This window comes from Heptranchias perlo, chromosome 3 (genome assembly GCF_035084215.1).
Source record: "Heptranchias perlo isolate sHepPer1 chromosome 3, sHepPer1.hap1, whole genome shotgun sequence".
NCBI classification, from domain to species: domain Eukaryota; kingdom Metazoa; phylum Chordata; class Chondrichthyes; order Hexanchiformes; family Hexanchidae; genus Heptranchias; species Heptranchias perlo.
In genome coordinates, this window is record NC_090327.1 from 96,618,419 (window position 1) to 96,631,008 (window position 12,590).

Below are 12,590 nucleotides of genomic sequence, written 5' to 3' on the forward strand. Positions count from 1 at the left end.
GAAGTGCTTTTGAAATATAGTCACTGTTGTAATGTAGAGAAATGCAGCAGCCAATTTGTGCACAGCAAGGTCCCACAAACAGCATTGATCATGACACCAGGACAACTCCATTGCTCTTCTTCAAACAGTGCCATGAGATCTTTTACATACATCTGAGAGGACAGATTGGTTAACGTCTTATCTGAAAGACAGCATCTCCAAAGGTGCAACATTCCCTTAGCACTAAAATGGAATGTCAGCTTAGATTACGTACTCAAGTCTCTGGAGTGGGGCTTGAACCCATGACCTTATGACTCAGAGGTGAGAGTTCTACCACTGAATCAAGGCTGACGATGCTCTATTATTTAGCCTCTGCTTTTATCCATGCTACTCTTCATCTGGGTACTAGGCAGTGCTAAATATTAGTGTCAGTTCTCTGAGAGTCTAGTTGCAGAAAATAATCTGCATCGAAGGGTGCCTTTATAATGTAGCTATCCATTTCAGCCAGTAGCTGCAGTTTGGATTCCATCCAGGCAGTATCCTAATTATATAGCTTGACTTTTACTTGGCTGGACCTCTAACCATCCTGCCCAAGAGAGAGCTCCTCACAGGCCTGCATACACCATGTAGAGAGCTCTCACCGAGCAGTTAGAAATATAAATGTTGAGAGAATGAGGAGAGGAGAATCCCCACTGCAAAATATTTAAATTAAGGTGGGATAGGTTTTAAAAATAAAAAATGCTCACAAAATCCAACAGACGTCCTGAGCGCTTTGTAAACCAGGTTGGACAATGTACTGGATTTATACTCCCTGCGTTGTCAAACTCAAGAAGTGGGAGCCTACCCTCTCCAGGAAGTCTGACTCCACTTTTCCTCTGGAGTCAGGTGGAAGATTGACTTCAGATCTACACAGACACTAAAGTTGAAGTGATTTACATTTTGTACCGACACTGAGTTTACAGTATAAACACGCCCTCATGGCCCAGTGGAAAGTGTATGCCTGATTTCCCTCATGGTGGGGGGTGGGGGGTGGAAGAGTTGCCTGCATGAATTCTCTAATTGACTCCTGCTAATGATGTGGATCCATGTTCATTAATGAGCAGTACTGCACAGATGTGTCTGTGTTTGTGAAATGTGCCAGAACAAGGTTCCAGCTCTTCACAGTTACAACTGGCCTGTTTTTAATTGACTCTGACCTTATTTTTGGTTGCGATGGGGAGTTCCTACTCCAAATCCAATGCCTAAATTCATCCTAACTCATCTTCAAGTTATCATGCAAGTTAACATTCATGATTGATTCATCCCTTTAAGGCCCATTTGCAAATATTAGGGTTTCTTTAATAGTGTCCCTGATCTTAAAGTAGTGTTATTTTAACCCAAACTGCACTGCTTTGCTATACTTCCATTAAGATTTCATTTCTTATCTTTAGAATAATTTGGTCTTAATATAAGAGACATAGGAACAAAGGAACAGGAGTAGACTATGCAGCCCCTCGAGCCTGTTCCACCATTCAATTAGATCATGGCTGATTTGTGCTTCAACTCCATTTACCCACCTTTTTAAAAAATTAATTCTTAAGATGTAGGCATTGCTGGCAAGGCCAGCATTTATTGCTCTTCCCTAGATGCCCTTGCGAAGGTGATGAGAACCTTGAGAACCTTCTTCTTGAACTGCTGCAGTCCACGTGGTGAAGGTGCTCCCACAGTGCTGTTAGGTGGGACGTTCCAGGGTTCTGACCCAGCAGCAATGAATGAACGGTGATATATTTCCAAGTCGGGATGGTGTGTGATTTGGAGGGGAACTTGGAGTTGATGGTGTTCCCATGCACCTGCTGCCCTTGTCCTTCTAGGAGGTGGAAGTTGTGGGTTTGCTTCATATCCCTTGATACCCTTACTTAACAAAAAACTATTGATCTGTGTCTTAAAAATGTCAATTGACCCAGCATCCACAGCCTTTTGGGTGAGAGAGTTCCAGATTTCCACTACCCTTTGTATGAAAAAGTGCTTCCTGATTTCACTCCTGAACGGACAAGTTCTAATTTTAAGGTGATTGCCCCTTGATCTGGATTTCCCCACCTGAGAAAATAGACAGAATAACTGGGACAACCACAAGGCAAAGAGGTCATGTGCAAGGGACAGCATTCAGGTTCACTTAGACAATAGGTTGTGATTCATCTTTGGTGGGGTAAGAGGTCCACTGAAGCCCTGTTACACAGGCTAGAGCAGTGGGGTTTTTACTGTGCACTCAGCTAATAGAACAGTTTAAATTGTGTCCCACATGGACATATCCCCACCTTCTGCTCTCCTTACTAAACTGCTATAATCAGCAGTTCTTACCCATGGATTAAATTGACACACCCCAGAAATGAGCCGTTCTCCCTGTACCCAGCACAATATTAAGGGTAATTGCACTCTGCACTTCTAGGGCTTTCAGGAGGAGTTTCGAAGAGATCTATGGAGACATTCAAGCTGGAATTATACATAGAGAAATCCAGCAGAACACATTTGGGCAACTGATTAAAAGATGAAGGGAATGTCATTAAATACATTCTTCCTCACAGACAGGAAGAATAACTGGATGCAATCATCTTCTTCATAGACATCCTGATACAGGGTGCCACTGACAGTCCTGGAGATGGGTCGCCTCCCACTTCCTAGGCCAGGGTACAGTGTCCAATGGGGAAAGTTTTACAAAAGTACTGCACAAATTCCTTTTAGTAAAAGGGATACAGGCCTATCAGAATTCCAGTATGGAACCTGATGGGAGGTTTGGAAGGGTAGGATCGATGGGTCAACAGTGTTCCTCCTGCCCAGAACATTCCTACGTGACTAATTTTGAGATGTTGGAGAAAAAATGGCAGGAAAATAAGTAATAAGTAGGTATATAGATATTACTGCTCCTTTACAAACAATGAAACACTATAAATATCTTTAACAGACAAGTGGCTTCTGATTAAAGTGGTGTTATCTGATTTTTGTAACACTCAATGAAGCTAAGTAAAATGCCAGATTGATTTACTTTTGTTATTAATCCGAGGATACTTAATGATTCCAATAAACAGTGCCAGCTTTATGGAAGAATGCCCAATCCAGATGGGTTCTCTGCTTTCTACCCTTTGTAGGCAAGGTTTACCACTTGATGGCAAGATCACGAGGCAGCGTTTTGTGCCGGTGGAGTGCACAACCCATAGAGGCAGTCTTCTGGTGTAAGCAGCTAACATGCTGAGATTCATGGCTTAGATCAGGGATCTCCAATCTGCAACCCTAGGGCCACATGTGGTCCCTGAATAATGGCAAGCCGAGCCTCAAAGAACAGGCAACTCAGTCGTATTTGTGCTTATATTTCTTATTTGCTAGTTTGTTCTGTTTGAGGTTTTGTAGGCCTGGAGGTTTGGAAAGGGCTTTTTTTTTAGTATTATTGCCTCACTGGTAGATAAATTCTAAATCTGAACACCAAGAACTATTAATATTAGCTTGAGATATAAATTGATTAACAGGAACATGGAATTAAACTTTATAGGCGGCATCCGAGGGACCTTATGCGGCCCTCAAACTCAGAAAGCTTGGACACCCTTGGCCTAGATTGGGGTGCGTCTACATAAAGGAGGAAATGGATTATATCTTTAAGAAACTACACCACAATAGTAGAGGAGAAATAATAAACAATAGTGACCACTCAGTAATAGAAATGTTAATCAAAATTATCAACGATCCAGGAAAGATCCAGTCAAGCAACCAGAAACCAATGTCACTGTAACCTTGTGGAGAGCAGACAAAACTTTAATATGCTGCCTTACATCAGCAACTTCCTATCACAGCTCTCCAGGGTCCAATATTTTAAACAGCAGTTTGAAACCGACGATGTATACATTTATCCCAGCTCAGCACAGTTTCTCTCAGGCAGTTTTGCTCTGGATATTATTTGACCGTACACTGCACCGAAATCATTACAAGTTGATAGTGCTACAAGCTGATGTCGGGCGCAGCATGCGGTGGATCTGATGCAGCCATTTTTCATGGATTGTTCTTTATTTGTTCTTCTCCCTCCATTTTTCTACTTTTCTTCCTTAAAGCTGCAACCCATTTCCACATTTCTGCCTTCATGTCGAAACATTAATCTAGGCCAGAGACTTCAACATGTTATTTACCAACATCACCCTATAATCAAGCATCCTACAAAAAGGTTGTGTTGTGCACTCGACTAGCACACAGCACTTTACCTATTTGTTCCTACCAACTGGCAATCTTGCCCACAGAGGACAGAGGGCAGAAAACATTTATTTTTGCCAATTTCTCCCTTCCTCTCCTGAAGGTGCTTATTTTTTGTGGGCTTCTGTTCCACAGCAACCCCTGCAACCTCGACAAAAAGGTCACTCTTCATGTGTGAGCCACTTGGGGGGTAATTTTAACTTTTATCACCGGGCGAAAAATGGGTGATGGCGAATCGGCAGCCCGTTTTACACCTCGTCCGATATTCTTTTCCATTGATGTCAATGGCGAGGTGTAAAACGGGCTGCCAATTTGCTATCACACCCATCTCACCTGTGCCAGTGTTAGCTCTTCAACTCTAATGCCATATCACTGTCCTTTCCTCGTATCCTTTTATATTCTTTGTTTTCAAATACTTATGCAATTCCTTTTCAATTGGTGTTACAGTCTCTGCCACGATAGCCCCTTGTGGTAAAGCATTCCATGTTCTAATAACCCTCTGTTTGAAAACATTTCATCTAACTTCTGCCTTCATTCTTCCAGTGATAATCCTCAATCTCTACACCTTTGTTACCAATAGGCCAACCAATGGAAACAACCTATCACTGTCTACTCTTTCAAAACCTTTTATAATTTTGAAAACCTCTATTAGATCCCCTTGTTTCACCTTCTCTGTTCCAGTCAAAAAGCCCAAATTTTCAAACCTTTCTTCATAACTATAACCTTTCATTCCTGGTATCTCTAGTGAATCCTGGCTGTACCCATTCCATAGTTCTAATATTCTGCCTATAATGGGATGCTCAGAACTTCTTGCAGTGCTCCAACATCACGTACTTGTTTTTATATTCAATGTATACACCAGAATCACATTTATCTTTTTACCTGCACTCCCACCTCGAGAGATCTAAATCTACTGTTCTCACTTGAAATCCACACATATAACAAGAATCTGCATTTATATAACACCTTTCATATTCTCAAGAGGTCCCAAAGTGTTTTACAGCCAATGAAGTACTTTTGAAGTGTAGTCACCGTTGTAATGTAGGGAAACGTGGTGGCCAATTTGCACTCAGCAAGATCCCACAAACAGCAATGAGATAAATCAGCATTTCCCAAACTATTTTGGCTCCCACCCCACAGTAGTGAAGACGAGCACTCTCGCACCCCCCACCCCTATCAACGTAAACATTAGATATGTGTTGATAACTTACAAAACATAAAACAAAGTTCAATAAATCACAAGTATAAAAATAAAACATACTGTTTTCCTAATGGTACTGGCTCCTACCCTAAAGGTCTTTAATGTAAAGCAGCATTTCCCAAACAATGTGAAGAAATTTCTCCTCATCTCAGTCCTAAATGTCCTACCCCGCATCCTGAGACTGTGACCCCTCGTTCTGGACCCCCCAGCCAGGGGAAACATCCTCCCAGCAACCAGTCTGTCTAGCCCTGTCAGAATTTTATATGTTTCAATGAGATCCCCTCTCATTCTTCTAAACTCGAGGGAATACAGGCTGAGTCGACCCAATCTCTCCTCATACGACAGTCCTGCCATCCCAGGGATCAGTCTGGTGAACCTTCGCTGCACTCCCTCTATAGCAAGTATATCCTTTCTTAGGTAAGGAGACCAAAACTGCACACAATACTCCAGGTGTGGTCTCACCAAGGCCCTGTATAACTGCAGTAAGATATCCTTGCTCCTATTCTCAAATCCTCTTGCAATGAAGGCCAACGTACCATTTGCCTTCCTAACTGCTTGCTGCACCTGCATGTTTGCTTTCAGTGACTGGTGTACAAGGACACCAATGTCCCTTTGTCCATCAACATTTCCCAATCTAGCACTGTTTAAATAATACTCTGTCTTTGGATCTAATATTATCCTTAATTTCTTTTGTTAGTCATGGTTGCACCATATAAAGGTAATCAAGTTCCACTGTGTCTGGGAATTACAGCAATTTTCAATCCCAATACAAACCAATAACATTAAAAATGCATTCTCATCTTAATCAGTTTAGGTATCATTAGACTTTTACTGCATTTTAGAATACAAAATTCATGCTTATCCTCATTTTACTGAGTTTATTAGATTAGTCAAACAGTTGAATCATCCTTCAGGTTGTTGTTTTTCATATCTTCACATTCTTCCCTTGGAGAATGCGAAAATTATGGGCAGGAAATGCCCAGCTGGTCCATCAACCCTGCCTCACATTCATGATGCCTAGAACAAGCTAATTAACAGTCTAACAGGCCATGACATGAATGCTCCTTCCATGGCCATAACCATCTTTATACCAGCCAGGGGTTAGTCCTATATGGTGGTGGGGGGAGGTTTTTGGGTTCCCACAACCATATGATGGTGGGGGGGGGGGGGCACTCACACCCACCAGACGCACGTATCCTGCTAGATGTCAACCCACAATTCGGAGTCAGAGCTCCAGTCTCCACTGGCCAGGACTGTCTGGATCAGGGGTTTGATCGCTGCATCTGCTGGCTCAGAGGCGGGAATACTACCACTGAGCCAATGGCTCGCTCCATCCTTCAGGTGAAATGCTAGAGTGTATCAGATTGGCAAATGCCCTGCATTTCAATCTGGTAGATCGTGCAACTGTTGGGTTTCTTCTTTCTCATCATTGGAAAGAAAATGCCTATCTGCTTACTTAACCAACTTCTTATGTAAGATGTAGGCAGCATAAAGATAATGTCACATACTGCCTTTCCTTCTTGTTATCAACAATGTGATTTATCGTATAAAGAAATATTCAATTCAGTTCACATGCTCAATCAGTTTTAAGAGAAAGTAACAGAACTCACTGGGTGCTCTAATTTGGACAGGGCCTTTCTCTTCCCTCAGTTCAAAAGATTGAACATTTTTTCACATGCATCTTCAGCCCGATCTGGGCCACTGGTTCTCCCTCTCAGAGAAGTAGGGTAGAGAACCCAAAGCACGGGGACTGGGCAAGGCAAACGCCGCTCTTGGCAACAATGGTAGGCAGCAAAATTAGTAGTCACTGAACTAGAGAAGTTTACAGCACAGAAGAAGGTCATTCAGATCATGTATGTGCCAGCTCTTTGCTAAAGTAATCCAAAACTAATCCCACTACCTTGCTCTCTTCCCATAGTCCTGTATCTTCCTTTGCTTCAGATATTTAGCCATGTTTTTCGTAAAAGGTGCAGTGGTCTCTACCTCAACTATTCCCTGTGGCAAAGCAGTCCATGCTCCAACAACCCTCTGCGTAAAAATAATTCCCCATACCCCTTTCCTCGCTCTGTCAGTGAGAATTTTAAATTGATGAGTCAATAATGATTTGTTAACATTTCCCAAACAATTAATGAGCTAGTCAACCAGTAAAATGTTAAAACATTCAATAATCCAGCTGTGACATAGACAATTGTTGGAGGAATTGTCAGAAATAAAAGGCTGATTTACCAAGCAGTGTTGATGTGCAAATGGAGAAACATAAACATAAATTTGGTGGGGGAAAGATAGCCTCAAGGCATACAAATGAGGTGTGAAATGTGGCAATTGACAGCATCTCCAATTGACTGTCTCCTCAACTCTGAGGGCCTGATAGGAGATCCAAGACACAAATATCTTAAAGAAGAGCACAAAGAAAGGCATGAATATTACTATAAAATAACTGCACAGGATTATACAAGCATATGAGAGAAAGTAATAGTATTTAAATATATATGCAAAATACCCTGTACTGGCAGAGAGAAACATTGAAAAGGATGTAACAAGTAAGGCAGCAAAGTGAAAATAGCAGGTTTATGCAAACTGCATTATACATTCGAAGCAGAGGAAGATAAGGGCAATGGAGAGAGAGAGTAGGACAGTGGGATTAGTTTTGGATTGCTCTCACAAAGAGCCAGCACAGAAATGGTAGGCCAAATGGCCTCCTTCTGTGCTGTATACATCAATCGTTCTATGCCACAATGGGAGAAAAAGGAGGCGCTATAGGAAGAACAACAACAATATGCATTTATATAACGCATTTAATGTAGTAAAACATTCCAATAGCTTGGTCAAAGAAGTAGGTTTTAAGGACTGTCTTAAAGGAGGAGAGGTAGAGAGGCAGAGAGATTTTGGGATGGGATTCCAGAATTTAAGACCTAGACAGCTGAAGGTACGGCCACCAATTATTGGGTGAAGGAAATCAGGGATGCACAAGAGGCCAGAATTGGAGGAACGCAGAGTTCGCGGAGGATTGTAGGACTGGAGGAGGTTACAGAGATAGGGAGGGGTGAGGCCATGAAGGGATTTGAAGACAAGGATGAGATTTTGATAGGCCAAATCACCATGCATCAATAAGAAGAAAGGCTTGCATTTATATAGCTCCTTTCATGACCTCAGGACATGCCAAAGCCCTTTACAGCCAATGAAGTACTTTTGAAGTGTAGTCACTGTTGTAATGTAGGAAATGCAGCAGCCAGTTTGGGCACTGCAAGGTCCCACAAAAAACATGTGATACTGACCAGATAATCTATATTACTGGTGTTGGTTGAGGGATAAAAATATTGGCCAGGACACCATGGAGAGCTTCCCTGCTCCTCTGTGAAATGGTGCCATGAGATCTTTTACATCCACCTGAGAGGGCCCCGGTTTAACGTATCATCCGAACGATGGTATCTCTGACAATACTGCACTTTCACAGTCCTGTGCTGGAGTGTCAGCCTAGATTTTGTGCTCAAGTCTCTGGAGTGGGACTTGAACCCACAGCCTTCTGACTCAGAGGCAAGAATGCTACCACTGTATGATCTGTCCAACATTTAATCATTTATTTTGCAACTGAATTTAAACTAAAAGTTAGTGGTGTAATATTACTGGAAAATATGAGCAAAAAGAATACATTCCATATATTAGCGTTCATAGAATTAAAATGTGATGCTGCCTTTAGTTGAGATCAGTCAGTGTTCAGAATACTGCACGTTGAAAGTATGAATAATTGTAAAGCAAACTACACTGAATCAAGACTATAAAAGGTATATGCCCAATGAAAGAAGTTCATGTTCTTCCAGCATACATTTCGACTTTAGCTTTGTGTTGATATGTGTTTCTCACTGTGCTTGGGAGCACAGTGAATGTCTGGTGTTGTGATAATCTCAAGGATACAGAGTTCGTCTTCATTCAAGCAGCCATATTCTCAGCTGCCAGGAGATGAAAGGGCTGTGCACTGAAACACTGTTTTCTTACATTATAAAAACAATGCTCTGAGAAATGTGCGCGTTCGCTTGGAATCCTATGGTGCCTGGTAAGGATCAGGAGTAGTGAGTTTATAAATAAATTCAGCTGCTGTTCTACTGCAACACCAGTCTTTGGGTCTGACAATGATAGAACATCCAACACTGAAGTGGCTACAACATGTCTGTGTTCTTGGCCATAACGCTAGCTCCCTACCACTCTGACCACTGATGGTATTATTTTCCATGTTGCTTTGACTAACTTTTCCTTTGTGACGGTTTTAACAGTACTTATGCTGTCTTGCTACATCCCATGTTAATACCTGGATCAGGGAACCCCTTGAAATGGGAACAGATTTATTCATGACAATTATTCTTCATTGAAGAATAGATTTATTTGGAACTTATCAATTAAAATCTACCTTTATTAACCAAGGTAATGTTGAGAATCCATTATCTTTAGGTATCCTGTAATGACAGTGTGATGAATCCTGTTGCCCCAGAGGTAGCAGTCACTTGCCTACACTCATTGAATGTTCTGAATGTTGAGTTTTACCATGTATTCAGAACTGCAATATTTATACATTGGGGATCTATAACCTCAAAGATCACACTAAAGTCAATATAATAGTCCCTGTTACATCTCACATCTATATCACAAGGTTAATACCTCCCTAAGGCAGTCAAATCAGAATGAACATGGTAGGTCACAGTCATGGCCATTCACACTAATACACACACTGTATGTATATATATATATATATATATATAAAATCAATTAATTTTCAGTATAATGTGAAAAATCTTCATCTAATGGTTCCAGTGGGCCACTTACAGGGTGACCTTTACAGGCAATTTGAACTGCACATCCAGCAGTAAATTAAAACTGCTTCATGGCATCATCTTGCTTCAAAAGAGTACAGTGGAATCCCCTCGATAATTTAATCACATTAAAAGTGTTTGATCTTGTGCAAGGAATGACACATCTATCAAGTATTAAATGCTGGAGTTGTTAGGACAGTATAGTCCTACCATAGATGTTGCACTGAATAAATTAAGAACCACAAATAATGTATTAATAGCCATCTTTAAATTCCACAGTGCCAACCACTGCATCTTTTTTAAAAACTGTACTGCGTAATGCTGATTTTGTTTTTAACTTCTCATAATGTCACATTGCCAAATCAAGTTACACTTAATGTACTTAGTGAGAATTTCCTACCCAGTATTGGCAGAGAAACTTTTTTTCTGATGTCAGCAGAAATTGATAAGTCTCTCGCTAAAAGAGATGGCTTTATGCTTATGTTGCTGCCTTGGTCCAATCAATAACAATGGAAAAGGGCAAAGATTTTTTTTTCGCTATGAATCAGTGCCAACCAGCCAGCTCACGCCAATGAGACCAACACTCCCTCTGACTGCAGCATGCAAACCAGCTGCTCTCGCCATTATTAATATCAAATGAAAGGCTTCTTGTTTCATCCACTCGGACACGGGTAAACCTGGTAAGATCTCCCAGCCTCTGTGCCAGTGAAGTGAAGAGAACAAAATTCGACTGGGGATTACGGCAGTTGAGTGTGGGGAGATATTAAAGGAAAGGAAATCCTCTTATAAAAGCCATGTGGGGGCGGGGATGAGCACAAAGCAGTGAACCTATCTCTCTCCAATTTGTCACCTGCTTGTTGGGACAGCAAGGCCGGTGTTAACTCTTTCCATACACAAACACTGCCCGACTGCTGAGAGAAAGCCTTTATTGCAAAAAGACTCAACTACGAACAGTTTTTGAATCCAAAGCATGGAAGATGCTGGGAATATTTGATGCTTCGACCCAACAAATTCAACAGGCAAATATTTCCAGTTCCATCCAACTTGGCGGGCTGTGATGGAAAAGAGGTGAATAATCCAACATAACCAACCTCTCGGGATAATCGACAGCAGTACACAACAAATCCTCCAAATACACCAGAAATTAAATGTTGTGGGGCACAAGATGGCCCGTCACTTCCAGCCGGGTTCATTGTCATTTCACTGGGCTGTCTATTCTCCCATCAGTGTTTGACTTTTAAAGGTTGTTTATCGTTTATTTCAAAGGGGGTTTAGTCCTAACCCGGCCCTGACCTTGCGGGTACAGGCAGGCGGATTATGTGTTAATCTGCCCCACTGTCTGCTCTCAGTCCAGCCGGATCTGAACCCGAAACCCCCCAGACCTCCGTCTCCCTTTATCTCTCTGATCGGATCCTTATAATGGCAACAAGAGATCGGGTTCCATATGTCGCCGTGGCAAACCCGGCCGAGAACCAGCTGCAAATCCCAGTCTTTTGCTCCTCTGCATCGGGCTGCATCTTCCCGGGTCGGATCTTGTGGGCCGTGCGGAGCCGTACCAGCAGACTGAGCCCGAGTTCGCCTTGCTCTTTCTTGCTTCACCTCTGCTCCCTCTCTTCCTATCTTCTCTTTTCCTCCTCCCTAGGGCTGTCCAGCCTTCCTCTGTCTCTCCTCTCCTCCTTTTTCTCTCCCTCTCCCATTCCTATCACCCTCTATCACCTCCCTTCCCTCCCTCCCTTCACCATCTCCCCTCCGCGCTCTCTCTCTCTTCCATTCCTTCCCTCTACATTTCCCCCCTCCTATCATTTTTCTCCCCTCTCTCTCCCTTCTCCTTCCCTATCCTCTTCCACCTTGCCCTCTCCCCCTCTCCTGCTCCCTCCCGTGTCCCCTCCCTCTCAGCCTCAGTGACTGGTCGCTGTCCGCTTGTTCTTGGTGCTGAACCGCTCCACTCACTGGAAACCAATGCAGCTTTGCAGCAGTGAAATAAAAACCTCGGAACAAAAGCACCTTTCCCGAAATGTAACCCAGGAGGCTGCGGCAGGGAGGAGGGGGGTGGGGAGGAGATTTTTGTCCACTTCTTACCTTTTCCTGGGCCCTGTTCAGCCGTTTCTGAACGTTTTTAGCGAAGACTCCTGTCTTGATGTTGTCCGCCATGGCTGATCTGTGCGTGTGTCTCAATCCCCGTACTGTGCCTGTAACAGGAGACCGCAGCTGAATCTCTTAAAGAGACCTCGACCCTCCCAGCACAATACACATACACGTATGCATATACATATACACACAAAGCTGAAAAAACACATTTATGCATACAAGTTTACCCATATCAACATAAGTAATAGCTAAGTGCAATTCATTGTGTTTTGAGGTATTCACGTGATAAAGCGCGGTAGAAATGCAAGTAA

General features: G+C 42.5%; 1 protein-coding gene across 1 annotated transcript in view; it reads right to left on the minus strand.

Moving 5' to 3' along the window:
• The window catches only part of LOC137308541 (amphiphysin-like), a 161,096-nt gene extending 148,754 nt beyond the window's left edge, over positions 1 to 12,342 (minus strand). The window contains exon 1 of the mRNA XM_067977184.1: positions 12,271 to 12,342. Within this exon, the coding sequence (XP_067833285.1) occupies positions 12,271 to 12,342 (72 nt within the window). The remainder of the gene's footprint in view (positions 1 to 12,270) is intronic.
• Positions 12,343 to 12,590: the final 248 nt, after the last annotated feature.